General features: G+C 39.0%; 1 protein-coding gene across 2 annotated transcripts in view; it reads left to right on the top strand.

The window, feature by feature from the left end:
• Positions 1-16,165, top strand: part of FRZB (frizzled related protein) — a 33,490-nt gene extending 17,325 nt beyond the window's left edge. For both annotated transcript variants that reach the window (XM_048869938.2, XM_075118000.1), the window contains 4 exons: positions 6,818-6,883; positions 10,064-10,268; positions 10,556-10,619; positions 14,752-16,165. In XM_048869938.2, coding sequence (XP_048725895.1) covers positions 6,818-6,883; positions 10,064-10,268; positions 10,556-10,619; positions 14,752-14,862 — 446 coding nt within the window. In that variant the 3' untranslated portion in view covers positions 14,863-16,165. The remainder of the gene's footprint in view (positions 1-6,817; positions 6,884-10,063; positions 10,269-10,555; positions 10,620-14,751) is intronic.
• The last annotated feature ends 1,708 nt before the right edge of the window (positions 16,166-17,873 follow it).

The raw sequence follows: 17,873 nt of genomic DNA, 5'->3' as shown, positions 1-17,873 counted from the left end.
GGTCAGACTAGATGATCATGATGGTCCCTTCTGACATTAGAATCCATGAGTCTATGTTAGTTGTAAGGAAAACAGGAAATGAAGCTGTAAAAATAGTGTAGCCTTTAATTTTTTCCTTTGCTTCAGAAATTTCTAGAGTTGTAGCAAAGATCTAAAAATAAGTTGTTCTTGTTGTTTTAATGTATCTTATATTATTAAGTGATTTATTCATTTCAGTCAAATGGAGTTAATCTTAAGTAGCCTGTTTGGGCTTTGTTAAGAAAGGAAAGGAAAATTTGTTTTGTTTTACTTTACAGCAAAATACATTACAAATTGCTGCAAATAATATTCCTGTGTAATTTTCTTCTATTAAGTTTAATTAAATCTACCAGCAACCACCATTTCTGACATCACTCTGGAGGTCAAATGAGCTGATCGTAACGGTCCCTTTTGGCCTTAAAACCTCTTGGTGAAATATTGACCCCACTGAAGTCAAGAGAAAACCTCCCATTGATTTCAATAAGATCAGGATTTCACACTATGAATCCATGAATTTTCACTCCGCTGAGCCTCTCATTGTCTTGTTTGTGTGTCAGAACTGATCCCTTCGAGTTGACCGCTATTCTTAGGTAATAAAAGAAAAAAGAAAATTGAATTGCCCCATATGGATAGATATGATATCTAAGTATTGCCTGAGAATTAGAGCTGGGAAATGGCAATCAGAGCTCCTGGATTCTATTACCATTTGTGCCAATAACTTGTTATTGGCTGCTGGTCAAATCACATGGGTCAAAAGGTTCAGACTTGGGTACCTAAAGTTAGGCATCTAAATCCACATTTAAGTTACTAACTGCATTTTTGTAAGAGGTGCTATATAACCACAATTCTCAGTGATAATCAGGCTGCTTTAAGCACCTAAATCTGGATTTAAGTGAATAACTGTAGGTGCCCAAATGTAAAAATTTTTTCACTTAACTCTAAACCAAGCAAAAATGATCTTTGCATAGTCTAAATGAAGTTCTGCGCTTAACAATTACTGTTAAAAGAACATAATAGGATGCATGTTTGTTGTCTTTCACTGATTTTCATACCAGCTTATCAGTTTATAAGTAAAAAGATTGTTTTAAAATAATGAGTCTTGCAAACTTGTGGGATCTGAAGGTCAAGCTGTCTACTTTCCTTGTCATGTTGCACCATCAGTAATGAAATATTTTGCTGGCCAAAAATTGCTTCAGTGCCAATCCCATTGTCTTCATTGTGGTCACCCAGACTTAACTGCTTGGAATTTAAACAGTTTATTTTTTCTTGCCACATCACAACAAGAGTCCAGCTTAAATTATTTTAGCTGTGTTGGCTCTGTTAGACTAATAGGAGTGAAAAGCAGTAAAAATATATATTACTAAAGAAAGCAGATACGATTGTGAAAACACCCAGGGAGCAGCTCTGAAGAATAAGCTGAATATTTTTACAGACACTTTTTTAGTGTAGAATCACATTTTGAGTCTCAATATAGCACATTTTTTTCAATTGACAAACACAATTTAATCCCACCAGAAAGGAGCATTATTTTTTAATATATGTTTTGTTTATATGTTCAGTAAAACAGCCTTTGTCCTTTCTCCATTGTAAATAGACCCTTTGTAAGTAGTATTACAATGAAGTGTGTTAAAAAAATCAGGGCTGGACATGCTGTATGATTTCTAAAGGATACTGCAAATAGTTGTGTGTATTGTTGCCTGTAAGTAATGTCAGTGTGTTAAATCTACTCAAAGCAGCTCTTATCCCTGGCAAAGTCAATTGGCAAAGTCTTGCCTCCAACTCTGCATATAAATAATTTTTTTCCTTCCTTGGCGAGAAACTACATTCTTGTCTATTTCATAAGATGCTCTTAAAGTTGCTTAGAAGTTTCTCCAGATTTTATTATTATTTCAGTGAAACATTTGCCAGCTTTGAGTACTTATATTGATCAGTAACACAACCAGGTTTTATGGGAGCAACATATTTTATATATTTTTAAGAGCCCCTATATATTTGTAGAGGAACATTTTCAAAGGCGCACATGGCACATAGGCCCCTAACTCCCACTGACTTCTTTCTTAAAAATTGAATGTTTCATTGCATTCCCAGTGGAGTTAGGGGTCTAGCTGCCATTTGGTTCCCAGTGCTCTAGATGTTAGAAGGAAGGTAGGCAGCGGCCCCGTCAGTAGCTCTAGCAGCTCCAGAGTAGAATGGCTAGGTAGTGTGTGGGCAGGGTCATGTCCCATATTCCTGCACAACAAGATGGCTGGGCCAGGGGGATAATTATCTACATTGGCCAAACTGGACAGTCTCTACATAAAAGAATAAATGGACACAAATCAGACGTCAAGAATTATAACATTCAGAAACCAGTCAGAGAAGACTTCAATCTCTCTGGTCACTTGATTACAGACCTAAAAGTGGCAATTCTTCAACAAAAAATCTTCAAAACCAGACTCCAACGAGAGACTGCTGAATTGGAATTAATTTGCAAACTGGACACCATTAACTTAAGCTTGAATAAAGACTGAGAGTGGATGTGTCATTACACAAAGTAAAACTGTTTCCCCATGTTTATTTCCCCCCCTACTGTTCCTCACACGTTCTTGTCAACTGCTGGAAATGGCCCACCTTGATTATCACTACAAAAGGTTTTGGGTTCTTTTTCCCCCCTCTCTCCTGCTGGTAATAGCTCCTCACCTTACCTGATCCTTCTCATTACAGTGTGTATGGTAACATCCATTGTTTCATGTTCTCTGTGTATATAAAATCTCCCTACGGTATTTTCCACTGCATGCATCCGATGAAGTGAGCTGTAGCTCACGAAAGCTTATGCTCAGATAAATTGGTTACTCTCTGAGGTGCCACAAGTCCTCCTTTTCTTTTTGCGGATACAGACTAACCCGGCTGCTACTCTGAAACCTATCTTTTCCAGTTACACATGTGTAGAAAGGGGTGTTTCCCTCCGTGATCTCCTAGAATCTAAGAGACATTATGCCTTTCAATAGCATCATTCTATTAAGTTCTCCTCCGGGGTTTGTGCGTGTATGTATATGCATGCCTTTGACTGTTCCTCACATAGGTTCATCCCTGCAAGAGACATCCAATCAATCAATCAAGTCTTTTTGTGTATACACACACACACACACAGAGAAAGTGCTGATAAGTGTTATTAGATAGTATCATTCAGTGGGATCAGGGAGAAGCCCATTGATTATATTCTAGGACAATTACAGTAAAATATTTTCCTTGGATTAAAGCAGTTTCTGAGATTTATTGTTTTAGGAGTGTTAACCCATAGGTAACATTGCTGTCAATTTCAATCATTTTGTGTTTTGCTAGTGTGGTGGAATAAAGTTCTGCAGAGAAGGGGAATTTTAAGGGATTGACATTGTGTGTTGTTAAGGTAACTCTCCTGGATACAGGTCTGACTCTGTTTGAATTTGAAATGTGAAACTAACATGAGTAAGGGTTACAGAACTGGCCCCTTTATGAGCACCTGTTTTGAGGCAGTTTACAAAATGAGCCGTAATTTGGCCTAAATGTACATGAATTCATATAGGCTTAATGAAAGACAAAAATTACTTCCCTTTTCTGCCTTATTATTTTAAAACAGTCACATAGAAAAGCTCAACTCTGTAGCATATTTTTCTCTCTTTCTCTCCATATAGATAGATAGATAGATAGATAGATAGATTTCTGAGAATGTATTTTGAAATTCAAGAGAAACATTATTCTCTTCCTTTGAAATGTACTTTTTTCCTGTATACACTGTTTTCTCTTTTTAACTATAAGGATACATTGAAGCCAAAGTAAATGATAAACTGAGAACCCCAATAAATAACACAATAACTTCCTAATTTTTTCAAAGCACAAAAATACAAGTTTATTTTTTTGAACTGTTCTTTTCAGATTATACTGAAATATCTGAAATGGGCACTGTTTTAGATCTTCAGTTTATATAAATCAGCTGTATTGGGTTTTACTGTTTTTAATATTGAAGCATGCATACCTGACTTGGGAGGCAGTGTCAGATGTTTAAAGCATGAGTGTGAGAGTCAAGGCACCTGGGTTCTGTTCCTAATTTGACCACTAATCTGTTCTGAATTATATGCTGCTTCAGCTAGAACAGCAAAACAGATCACTAACAGGATATGCCTATTTCTGGAACATGATGTTTCTAGTAAGAGTACTGATGCAATTGTTACTTTGTAGGATGTTCTTTATGTATTTCTGAATAGAAGTAGAATGCTGTGTGCTTAGCAAACATAATGGGGGAAATGCTCTATTGGGCACAGCAGAGAAGAGGCTGGATGGGGGGTCCCAGCAGGGAGCTGGCTCTGAGTATGGCTCTAGACAGTACTGTAATTTGTGGGGAAGGGTTAAATTTCTCTCACTTACCCCAGCAAATGCCAACTGTAATCAGCTGTTCCACTCTACCAAGTCTCAATAACTTCCATTACATCCAAAATAATGAAGTAGCTTGATTTTTTTCTGTTAAAATGATCAGTAGTTACCTCTTCGGATAGCAACATTATGAGTAAAGGCTCCAGACTGAGTTAGCAACTTATTTGACATGAATGAAGTGTACCCACTTGTATTATTGTTTCCAGCTGTCTGCAACCTCATGCAGACACCGCTACATGGGTTTATATTTTGAATTATCTTTGCAACTGGAAGGGCTAGTAACCTCACTGTGTTAATGAAAGCTTAGATTCTAGAGCACAGTTGTGTAGAAAATTCAGATAGAAGGGCAATTATGTGGCCACATATTCATTATTGTTTACAGGGTTCTGCATATTCTCTATGAGCTGAATGATACCGTCTTCTATGCTGGTTATCTAGAGAGGGGAGTGATTACAAAGAGCCCTTCCCCAGGGTTCTTGCCAAAAAAAATGTCTCCTCACATCTCCCATCCCAAGCCCATGAACAGTTATTTCAGTTATAGTTAGCACTCCACGATTATTTATTATAATTCATGCAATTTTCAAGTGTTAATTTACTTACAAGAGTCTTTGTTTATTCTTTCCCTGAATGAAGTAGAAACATAGGACTCTCACAAAAGTCAGTGTCAAAAACTCATATTAGGTATCATGACCATATTGAGACAATTAAAATACAGATTATAAATGGAAGAGTATCCAAACAAAGCTGATTACCTTGTTCATACCAATATTTATAGTATATACATACAAAATGTTATGTCTGTCTGATCCATATGAGTAAGATTTGCTGGATCAGCACCTTAATTTGCTCTTTGTTTTGCCTTTCTGGCGTGGGATGGCCAGGGAGATTGATTATATTTTAGCCATATATTTCTTTAGGGCACCTATTGAGAGGATTCTTTTTAGTACATGTTAGAATAAAAAGATCAAATGCAAAAATTTCAGTGATTAGAATTGTCTGAGCACTAGTCAAAATCTCCGGCTGGATCCTAGTTCAGTCCTTTGTAGAGTGTGTAGGCCAGTGAGTGGGCAGACGTGTCAACTAAGGAAGGTAAAATAAAGCCCAATTGATAGTTCAGTCCAAGGTCATTTCTTCAGTGCTGGCTTTATTAATTTAAAGGAGATTCCAAACCAGGATTAACATAATACAAGACACTTGCAACATCCAGACAAGACCTTTCAGCAAGATGGTAGGTGAGAAGACTGACTATTCCCCTGGGTAGCCTTCCTGGATATCTTCTAGGCCTCATCTCATATGGCCACAGAACCAACCTTCACAAGACGGTGCCAGAAGCATTCCTTTACACAGTAGCCACTAGAAAGTCACATGACACTAAGTCACCTGACATTTCTTAATCATGTGCCTGGTCTGGAGATTACAAATCCCATCAGCCCCTGGGTTTAAAGCTGTAATGTCCCTGTAACAAATGTGCTTGTGTTTTCACGCTGTAGAGCTGCCATAGGGAGTCTACAGCCTGCCCTCAGTTTTGCTGGTGCAGTTATTCTGGGTTTGATGTAGTATAACTGAAAACAGAATTTATTCTGTGATTGATAGCTGGTTGGGAATTTTCCATCAAAATGATTTCTTGAGGGGAAATGCAGTTTCTGCAAAAGTTTTCAGTTTTCTGTTGAGAAAATCAAAATGAAATATCTTATTTGAGTTGGTTTGTTGAACTGGCTGAAATGTATAGTTTCAAGTCAGTTCAACATTAAATTGCATTTCCCTAGTGTGGTGCATTCCCTAGTGTAGTTCCAGCCCCCATTCTCTTCTATGGGCTAGGCTCCCTCACTAGACATCATCTCCCATGATGCAATACAGTCTTCTCTCTGACTGGCGCATCATGGAAGTCCCATGATTGCAGATGCATCATGGGAGATGTAGTTTGGCCAGGGAGTCTGGCCCATAGGGGAGAATGTGGTCATCTGACTCCTGAACTACAGTTTCCATGAGGCAATGTGCCACAATAGGAAAATACTGTTTAACATTGAACAGGCTCAGAACAAAACATTTTGCCATTTCCAATTTTTTAGATATTTTCTTTCCTAAGAGTGTTGCTATTTCAACTATTTGTTCAGATTTGGGATGAAAACAAACATTAAAACATCAGAATTTCCTGCAGGACACACTGACCTTTTTATAAATATCCTCAAATCAGCAATGGGATGCTCAGTTTCACTATGTTTTTGTGCAGAGGAGTTTAATAATACCCCCTATGTTTTTAACAGAACCTGAATATATAAATAAATTATTTTTTGCCATCTGATTGCTATCAATCTCTGTTTCAGTGTTTTTAAAGGCAATTTTGGGGGGATGGGAGAGTTTGTCTTTGAGTCAATGCCTTGTTCTTCTAAAGCAAAGGTTTTCTGTTTTGCAGAGCGTTGCAAATGCAAGCCTATTAAAGCTACCCAGAAGACCTATCTTCGGAACAATTATAACTATGGTAAGGACAGCTGCATGGCTAGATATCAAACCTTTAAAGGAATACATTAAGTTTTTCCAGGAACTCTAAATTTAGTAATGTGACAGGAAAAAAATTCCACAATAATGGGCTATGGCCTAAGCATGTAATCAGTTCATGCTCATTTGCACTAGGAAAGCTGGTCAGATTGATTGATTGTTTTGAGTTCATTCATTAGCAGTAACTACAAAAAGACAACATGAAGTAAAAAAAATTTCTAAGTTCAAAACTTGATTCACTCATGGAAGGATGAGGCAAGGGTGGGTTAGTATTTTAATAGGACATCATAATATTTGTAGCTTTTGAGATTAAAATGTTCTGTGAACAGTTTTTTTTAAACAATATTTAAACATTAACATGCAAGCCCAGTGTGTTTCATTGTATAATGTTGCTGTTTTTCACTCTAAATCCCAGTTGGTATGAGATGTGCCACTTCATTGGCTCCAGGAGAATACTCGGTGTTTATGCATTGAAAAGTGTTTTTAGTCTTAAAAGTGATGGGATAAAAATGACATTGTGGGATTCTATCTTTGATCTATCTCTGATTTCTAGCTCAAACTTGCTCAGTTTACAAACAAAAAGATGTTTTTACTATCAACCCCGCAAACTCATCCTGGGATCTGACACTGAAGTTAGATTCTTTCCTTCCCCTGCATCATTGCCAGTAATGAGGCTCCGTCAGGCCAAGTTATGCTGTCAGTAACACCTGTGCGACCCCCCTGATGTCCAAACTATGTCCTGAGCTGTCCAGATTTCCCTATTCTTCAGGCATCCCCTGGGTCCAGTTCTGCAGCCTTTATTCAGACAAATCTTTCTTACACAAATAAACCTGATGAAGTCAACAAGATTTCTTGCATAAGTAAGGATTACATATAGGAGTCAGAAATGCAGAATTGGGCCCTTGAGGTCTTAACATGTTGACCTGCAACCCCTTACTCATGGGAGTAGCTACTATTAGTTTCACTGAATTCATGAAAAAGGGTTTACATGACCAGGACATAGTGAAGACAATTTTATTGTTAAACCAAGCTTTTTAAGTACATATGTATACAAATGGTATCCACTAAGTCTGTAATAAAATAAATCCTACTAAATGATATTAATAACTCTCATATTCAGTGAAAAGCAGCAAGGTTATGATTTTCTGACTCATTTAGCTGTTTTATATGTAGGGGTGGTTGTGGTGTGAGTATTCTCCAGTGGATTATGGCAGAGATTCACTGCTCGTGCTACAGCCATAAACTCATAGATATTAAGGTCAGAAGGGACCATTATGGTCATCTAGTCCGACCTTCTGCACAACGCAGGCCACAGAATCTCACCCACCCACTCCTGCGATAAACTTCTCACCTATGTCTGAGCTATTGAAGTCCCCAAATCATGGTTTAAAGACTTCAAGGTGCAGACAATCCTCCAGCAAGTGACCCGTGCCCCATGCTGCAGAGGAAGGCGAAACCCCCCCAGGGCCTCTTCCAATCTGCCCTGGAGGAAAATTCCTTCCCGACCCCAAATATGGCAATCAGCTGAACCCTGAGCATGTGGGCAAGATCAAGATTCACCAGCCAGATACCCAGGAAAGAATTCTCTGTAGTAACTCAGATCCCACCCCATGTAACATCCCATCACAGGCCATTGGACCTATTTACCGTGAATAGTTAAAGATCAATTAATTGCCAAAAGCATGTTATCTCATCATACCATCTCCTCCATAAACTTATCGAGTTTAATCTTGAAGCCAGATAGGTCTTTTGCCCCCACTGCTTCCCTTGGAAGGCTATTCCAGAACTTCACTCCTCTGATAGTTAAAAATCTTCGTCTAATTTCAAGTCTAAACTTCCTGATGGTCAGTTTATATCCATTTGTTCTTGTGTCCACATTGGTACTGAGCTGCAATAATTCCTCTCTCCCCCTGGTATTTATCCCTCTGATATATTTATAGAGAGCAATCCTATCTCCCCTCTTCTTTTGGTTAGGCTAAACAAGCTTGGGGGAATTTTGGAGAGAATTAAGATGACTTACCACAGGCTCTCTTTATATTCTGTTATACCATTCCTCTCTTTCTTTAGAACGTAAAGACCTCTGGGAACACATTAGAAAGAGTGCCAAAGCAAAGTAGGTTTTTGTGGGAAAGTCTTAAGAGGTTTTAAGAAAGTGGATTAGTTTGGGTAAAATTTTTATTCTGTATAAAACCTGTGAGCTGTTGAACAGTTGTGTTTAACTTAGCTGAGACAATGCTGAGCATGGCTGTGGGTGGAAAAGTGTGTGTGTGTGGGGGGGGGAGTGGGGATGGATTAATGGATTTTCTCTTTTTCATTACATCTCTTCCATTTTTCCTTTTTTTTCTTTGCACTAGTTATAAGAGATTAAGAATCTGAGGAATTTGGATGTAAAATGGAGGAAGAATCTATGATTTGAAAACAGTGCAAGATGTAGTACTCCCTTGAATATGACCTCTGGATTTGCATGCGGTGTCAGCTCATTGGTCACCATGAGAGACCTGAAAAAATTGCTGCCCTTGGAAGGCAACTTTCCCTAGTATGCAGTTCATGGGAGAATAATAGGATCAGAGAAGAAACAATTAGACAGGTCATCAGGTCAAGATCAGGAGCATTGGAGTTCATGGAAAACAGAGCAGATTGGTGCTGGGTCACTGGAGGAAGAAGAGAAAAGGGAAGGCCCTGTCATCCAATAGGGATAATGATACAATAAAGCTTTCAAGTATATTTTCCATTTTGTGAAAGGCTGTGGATGACAAATTAAGAGTCTGTACTGGACCTAAATAAGATGTATGAGCGAGGAGGAAATAATAGGAAATATGAACTACATGTTTAAAACACAGAGGGAATAAAAGAAAAAAACTAAAAAAAAATATATCCCAGAGAAAGTAAGGTGAAAGGCCCATTGATAAATTATTCCCTGCACAGAGCACCTACATTGCTATTATATATCTTGCCTACTTGAAATGTACATGTTACTCTTGGTAGAAGAGAAAGTGAAGAAATAGGGGGAAGAAGGGAATCTCTGGGCAAAATCTAGATGGAGTTCAGTTGAGCTTTTGATAAAGGAGCACACAAAAGACTAATCCCCCAGCTCACAAAGGATGGCATGGGGGTGACCTACATTATTTGCTGCTGTTAACTATACTCTGTACTTTTCCCCCAGTCATTCGGGCTAAAGTGAAGGAGGTGAAGACTAAATGTCATGATGTCACCGCAGTAGTTGAAGTAAAGGAGATACTAAAGTCTTCCTTGGTGAATATTCCTAAGGACACTGTTAACCTTTACACAAACTCTGGCTGTCTATGCCCACCGCTCAATGCCAATGAAGAATACATTATAATGGGCTATGAAGATGAGGAACGCTCCAGGTAATTTATTCTTTAGTGTCCTTTAGAGAATTACTTTCCCTGCTCTATTCGCCCACCACCTCATTTTGAAGCCACCATTGTTCCCTCTGAAGAAAATTGGGCAGAATTTTCTTCAGAACTCGTGAGCAATGCTTTTGACTTTTGGACTTGTCACTACTGAATGCCATGAGGTTCTCTCTCTCTCTCTCTTCTCCCCTTGAGCAGATCCCATTAGCGTTGTGTATATTGCTACGTACAGCATACACATTCCTTGATAATAAAATAACTGGCTTATCTGAAATGTGTAGGTTACTCTTGGTAGAAGGCTCCATAGCTGAGAAATGGAAGGATCGTCTTGGTAAAAAAGTAAAGGTAAGACAATGTTTCACAATCTTAGTAACAATTAACATTGAAAACTGTTTGTATCTCACCTTTAAGAAAAAAAGAGAGGAAATCATAGAATATCAGGGTTGGAAGGGACCTCAGGAGGTCATCTAGTCCAACCCACTGCTCAAAGCAGGACCAATCCCCAATTAAATCATCCCAGCCAGGGCTTTGTCAAGCCTGACCTTAAAAACTTCTAAGAAAGGAGATTCTACCACCTCCCTAGGTAACGCATTCCAGGGTTTCACCACCCTACTAGTGAAAAAGTTTTTCCTAATATCCAACCTAAACCTCCCCCACTGCAACTTGAGACCATTACTCCTTGTCCTGTCCTCTTCTACCACTGAGAATAGTCTAGAACCATCCTCTCTGGAACCACCTCTCAGGTAATTGAAAGCAGCTATCAAATCCCCCCTCATTCTTCTCTTCTGCAGACTAAACAATCCCAGTTCCCTCAGCCTCTCCTCATAAGTCATGTGTTCCAGACCCCTAATCATTTTTGTTGCCCTTCGCTGGACTCTCTCCAATTTATCCACATCCTTGTAGTGCGGGGCCCAAAACTGGACACAGTACTCCAGATGAGGCCTCACCAATGTCGAATAGAGGGAGATGATCACGTCCCTCGATCTGCTCGCTATGCCCCTACTTATACATCCCAAAATGCCATTGGCCTTCTTGGCAACAAGGGCACACTGCTGACTCATATCAAGCTTCTCGTCCACTGTCACCCCTAGGTCCTTTTCCGCAGAACTGCTGCCTAGCCATTCGGTCCCTAGTCTGTAGCTGTGCATTGGGTTCTTCCATCCTAAGTGCAGGACCCTGCACTTATCCTTATTGAACCTCATCAGATTTCTTTTGGCCCAATCCTCCAATTTGTCTAGGTCCCTCTGTATCCTATCCCTGCCCTCCAGCATATCTACCACTCCTCCCAGTTTAGTGTCATCCGCAAATTTGCTGAGAGTGCAATCCACACCATCCTCCAGATCATTTATGAAGATATTGAACAAAACCGGCCCCAGGACCGACCCCTGGGGCACTCCACTTGACACCGGCTGCCAACTAGACATGGAGCCATTGATCACTACCCGTTGAGCCTGGCAATCTAGCCAACTTTCTACCCACCTTATAGCGCATTCATCCAGCCCATACTTCTTTAACTTGCTGACAAGAATACTGTGGGAGACCGTGTCAAAAGCTTTGCTAAAGTCAAGAAACAACACATCCACTGCTTTCCCTTCATCCACAGAACCAGTAATCTCATCATAGAAGGCGATTAGATTAGTCAGGCATGACCTTCCCTTGGTGAATCCATGCTGACTGTTCCTGATCACTTTCCTCTCATGTAAGTGCTTCAGGATTGATTCTTTGAGGACCTGCTGCATGATTTTTCCGGGGACTAAGGTGAGGCTGACTGGCCTGTAGTTCCCAGGATCCTCCTCCTTCCCTTTTTTAAAGATTGGCACTACATTAGCCTTTTTCCAGTCATCCGGGACTTCCCCCATTCACCACGAGTTTTCAAAGATAATGGCCAATGGCTCTGCAATCACAGCCACCAATTCCTTTAGCACTCTCGGATGCAACTTGTCCGGCCCCATGGACTTGTGCACGTCCAGCTTTTCTAAATAGTCCCTAACCACCTCTTTCTCCACAGAGAGCTGGCAATCTATTCCCATATAAATATATGAGGCCCAATTCTCACCCATGAAAGTTAACGTGTCAGATTCTGATTCCATTACACAAGGGTAAATCTGGAGTAACATAACTGAAATCAGTGGAGTTAATCCAGATTTATACAAGTTTAGCAGCGATTAAAACCTGAATCATTTATTTCAATCAGCAGGAGCTGGATTAAGCTCTACAGCCAAATTCTGCATTTAGGTGCATACATGCAGCTTTTATTCAGTTTAGTGGGAACCGTCTACACACAGTCAAGGGCAGAACGTGGTTTCACAAGCCTTATTATCTCATTTACAAACTTGTGCATCTCAAATTTTAAATGTTTAAATACAGTTCTCATCTAAGTTGTGCAGACTTGGTCTCGCTCTGAGACTTAGCTCTTCATCTAAAGGAAACATTTGACATATGCGAGGGAGGAATACAAGTACAGGAGTTCCTATCTGAAAGAAAATAGAGAAGTAGGGAGGAAGTGGAGCAGACACAAAAAGGATATATGTTCCACCCTAATATCTTGTAATTCCTGGAATGATTGATTGGGTAAGCTAGACAGCCACACAGCCTTTGGCACCTAAGCTTTATTTTACGTATCTGACACCCTCAAATGGTTTTAGTGACCTTGGCAGCATTACAAAGAACATCATTTTACATGGAAAGCATTTATTTTAAAAACAATTTCTCCAATGTGTTGATTTGACATAAATAAGGTTCCCCACATCTTTTTGCATGTGTTGTCCGTCTCTTTCCCCTCATTTTCTTCAAGTTTTAGTGATCACTGCAGAGAAAATCCTTTTTTTTTTTATACAAATTGAAATTCTTCTATGTCTAGTTGTTATCCATATTCTTTTATTAGACTGGGTGACCTATCTTATCTGGTAGAACCTCCTCAATGCCAGTGCCATGGAACATGTGATAATTCATGTTGTTCTCTGGTACCACTTTAGTTCTGGTTTCCTGCTACTAGTGTAACTTCAGTTACCGGCAACTGTTACAGCCCTGGTATTTCACTACCATTTATTACACCATCTATTACACACAGTTCCTTCGTGCCAGCTCTGCTCTATGAATCACTTGACTGTTTTTCTATCCTGGTTTTCTAAAAAGGACCACAGGTGCCTTTACTTACATTTAAAATAAATAAATGAATTAAATTAAATAAAGCGTAAGCCACGTTTCTGCTTGTCATTGTAGCATGGTGTCTGATCATTCATTTTCATGGTGTTAATATGATCTCTTAGGCAGCCAACAGTTCTTGCTTAAAAGGGCACTGTCAAGTTGTTAAAAACAAAACAACCAAAAACGTACTAGTTCAATAAACCCTTAAGAACTGAAAAAGATCCTTACTTATGTTTCTAGTAACACCTGAGGACAATAACCACGCAAATAAATTACATGCATAATTTTGTTCTTGGCAGGGCTTTGAGTTTGATGAAGCTGGTTGCATAAGTAAAGATAGGCTATTAAAATCTAATGTGCTTTTCACAGTGGTGTTTGATTACTACTTGTATTTCTTTCAGCTTTGACATGGACACAGTTTTAGTATTGTCTATAGTCACTTTCTGATTCTCAGCACTGCAGTGGTTGGGTTGCAAGCATGCGGAGGGGAACGTTTAGTTCTAATCTTGCGGAGAGGGCGCAACCAAGCCTGTTTTCATTGAAAGAAAAATGCATTAACATTTTAAATAATTCATTTTGGTAAAATAACTTTTTTCAAAGTCTGTGTTTTGACCATCATCTACCCTGGCATTCATAACTTAGGTCTGTGTGTGTAATGTCACTCATCCCCTGACTGTGTAAATAACATGCTATGCATTTGAAGGCATGATCCTGTGAGGTGCTGAGTGCCCTCAACTTCCAACTATTTCACTGAGAGTTGAGAGGGCTCAACACCTCTTAGGATTGGATCCTCATCCTCCAGGCTTAGTCATGTAGGTTGACTACTGCCTCCACACAGAGCCCTGCTGAAGCAAACAGGGTTTGTGCAAATCTTGCAGAATCATGGCCTTAGTAAGTAGCTAGTGTTTGAGCCTCATACGGGCACATCCCTACCAAAAAACAGTTAAAGAAATAAAGGTTTAAGAAATATGGTCACTAGACCATGAGAACAAGGACCTGCTTTACCCTGTGATTTGTTACTGTAATATTTAGTTACACATTTAGATAGCCACATTCCTGTCACTATGCTCTGCACTCTGGGGCAGAACTCTTACTTCTGCTCATAATCTGTAAGTCACACATTCACGATTATTTTATAAAGTCTCTGGCATTTTCTCTTCTGGTGGGAGTAACAGCATCTTTTAGAAATATTGCTTTGCAGCATTTGAGTGTAATTTGCGAACTAGTTTTGTAAAAATATCTGCGTTTGAGGTATTTTGAAACACATGCAGTTGTAGCTTTGTTAATTTTTTTCTTCCATTTATTAGTTTTGTTTGCTTACATTGTACAGCGCTGGGATCAGAAACTCCGTCACCCTGGAAAGGGCAGAAATGAGCCTGGACAAAGTGATTCTGCTCAAAAGCCTGGCAAGAACAGTAACCCCCGACAAACACGCAACTAAATGTGAAAAGCTATGTACAAATCAATGGACTCTATATTAAGACTTGCATTGTTGAAGCAGCAAGGGAGAAATTGCACTATTGCACGTTATATTATATTGTTTACTAAAAAAATCATGTTGTAGCTAATTAGTTATTTTCCCTCATTTTCTGCCTTTTAAGGGGGGGTGTAAACCCTAAAAAATTATATTTCATCTCAGTAATAACTGCAGAAAACTGCCCTTATGAGATAAAAATAGGAGGACATTTACTGAAGTTAAGAGATATTGGTGGTTTTATCAGTGGGGCCATGTTGCTTAGAGAAAGACTTCAACATAGGAATGGGATCTGGCCAGACCAGGACCTTTTAAAAAAAAAAAAAAAAAAAAAAAAAAAAAGTAGGGGTGGGACTTTAACCCAGCTTCTCTGCTCCTGTCCCTTTTTCTCACATGCTTGATCATGGCTGCAGTAACTGGGTTTTTTTAATGTAGAAGTTTTAGTCTGAAATATAATGGCCATATCTATACATAAGTTAAGAATTATATGGCACTTCTGGAAAGACACTGACTGAAGAGCAAAATAAATTGTTCGCAGTGTTAGCGTCAGCAACGTGATAAGGGAAAATTTTGACTGATTGAAAACCAGTTTAAATATTTAGCTCTGCAATTATCTAACAAAAAATACCTAATCAGCATGAAGGAAGAAACTCATGTTAAAAGTTGTGTTCTAATCAGCACAACCCTTCAATTTGCTTACTCTTAAGTAAGCCACTGTATAAGTTTAAGTCTAACTTACATCTATCACAACAAAAACACATGGGATTTAAATGCTTTAATCCTTGTGGGAAACATTGTATAGTTCTGTTAACTCACAACATAATTTACGGTATACTTGCTCTCGTAATGGCAGTTCCTTCCCACCCTCCCCCACATCACGTAGGAGTAGACTGACTTACCAGGCCTGCTTCTCAGTATAGGTCTGCACTTTATCATTTTGATTTTGTGGTGTTATTCTTATTTCTGTGCCTACATAAACAGCAGTGTTTAATGCTCAGTAAAATATGTTTAATAAAAGAATGATAGTTGTCAGAGACCTTATCCTGACTTTTGCACCAAATGAACGTTTAAAATCCGTGATTTGTTATTGTCCACAGTGTATGCCAGCGCAAAAAACAAACACCCACCCTTCATTTTCTTCCTTCAATAGAATTTTTCAGTCAGTGCCAACAATTTGAAATTATCATTTTTTTTAAAAGTATAATGATGTAAGTAGAATACCAAGCTTCTGAGCTCTGGTGTACAGAAAATAAAACACTTATGATGCAAACTGTTACTGCATTTTTAGTTGGAAGTACTGAATTTCTTTTCCCAGGACACCCATATACAGTATCTCGTGGTTGCTGTTCATCCACAGGAAACAACACCAGAGTTTACATAGTTAAACATTACTGAATTTAGATGCAAATAAAGCAGTGAAGATAGAAAATATTTCGAAAGTGTTCATAATAATTTAATGTTTTCATTAATAACCAAAGGTCAAGCTCAGAGCGCCATTGTGCTAGATACCGTGCAAACATAGATTTTGTATCTTTTAAATGAAATGCAACAGTGCAGATGGGGACTGGATGTCACAGGAGATTAGCAATGGCATGCAAATAGAGCTGGGCAGGAAACAGTTGTGTCATCCCTTGAATATTTGGCTAAAATTAGGACAAAGTGGAAATCTCAAAATATCTAGGAGATGGGGGGGGAAAGCTTCCCTTTGGGTCTATATGTTGATTTCAATCTTTATCTTCCTTTTTTAGGTTAATTAGCATATATTTCAAAGTGAAAAATCCATTTGAATTGGAAAACTAGAATTTTCCATTTTGAAATTGTCAAAATGAAATGTTTACATAACTTCAAAGCTCCCCCCCAATTTATTTATTTTTTTGATGAGTTGAGATTAGTTAAGTCTGAAGCGGAGCAGTTTTGGTTTTAACCAGTTAGCATTTTTCAATGGCAACATTGTCAAAAACGTCCTGACTACAATTCTAGATATAGAGCCTTATGTGTCAAGATAGCAGATTTCAGTACTAGTAGAGTTGGTTTAAAAATGCCTCCCCTCCCTCCAGAGTTTGTGTTTGGGTGGAAATTTGAATACCAAAACATTTCTGCTGAAAATCAGAATATTTCAATTTTTCACTAGCCACGCTAGTGCCTCTTGGGAGTTGTGGTTTAGTTGATGCTCCCTTCCTCCTTTATAGCTTGGTCTCTCTTGCTGGTGCAATATAGGAGAATTAAATCCAGCCCATAGAAGAATAGGGGGACATGAGACAACCGACTACAGCTCTCATGAGGCACTGTGGCAGTATTTCCAAATCAAAATATTTTGGTTTTCAGGAAAAATGTAAATATTCCTTGGAAAGCAGACACTTTTAATGAAAAAATTGTTTAGTCAAAGTTTAGAAGGAAAATGTTCAACCAGCCCTACTATTATGCAATGGCTGTTCAGTGGACTTCATGGAATGAGCATAGAGGTGTGGGGTGACTTCTCACATATGGCATGGAAATCCCTGCACTCTGCCTCTGTATCCTCAGAACTCCATTGCCACAATAAAAGTGGCATTTTGATTTGCTTGGTTTCTTCCCTTTACATACCCCTTCTTGCCCTCCCCATTCCTTCATTCTGAAGGAGGCCAAAGCCACCTCTTTCAAGAGTAATCATGGGGTTGTAGGACTGGAAGGGACCTTGATAGGTCATCTAGTTTAGTCCCATGCACTGAGGCAGGACTAAGTATTATCTAGACTCTCATGAGTGCCTCCTGTCAGCTTGATGAGATGCTGCAGTCTTTTCTTGTGGCACCCCCTACAGGTTGTCAACCTCATTAGGCAGGTCTTCAGTGGCTCAGCTCTTTGGCCAAGTCACTCAGTTCTGTGGTTCTCAACCATGTGTAGCCTAGGGGTATGCAGAGTTCTTCCGGGGGTACATCAACACATCTAGATATTTGCCTAGTTTTACAACAGGCTACATAAAAAGCACTAGCAAAGTCAGT

The sequence above is a fragment of the Caretta caretta genome, chromosome 11 (assembly GCF_965140235.1).
Source record: "Caretta caretta isolate rCarCar2 chromosome 11, rCarCar1.hap1, whole genome shotgun sequence".
NCBI classification, from domain to species: Eukaryota; Metazoa; Chordata; order Testudines; family Cheloniidae; genus Caretta; species Caretta caretta.
The sequence above is the reverse complement of the archived record's forward strand: the minus strand, read 5'-3'. Positions and strand labels throughout refer to the sequence as shown.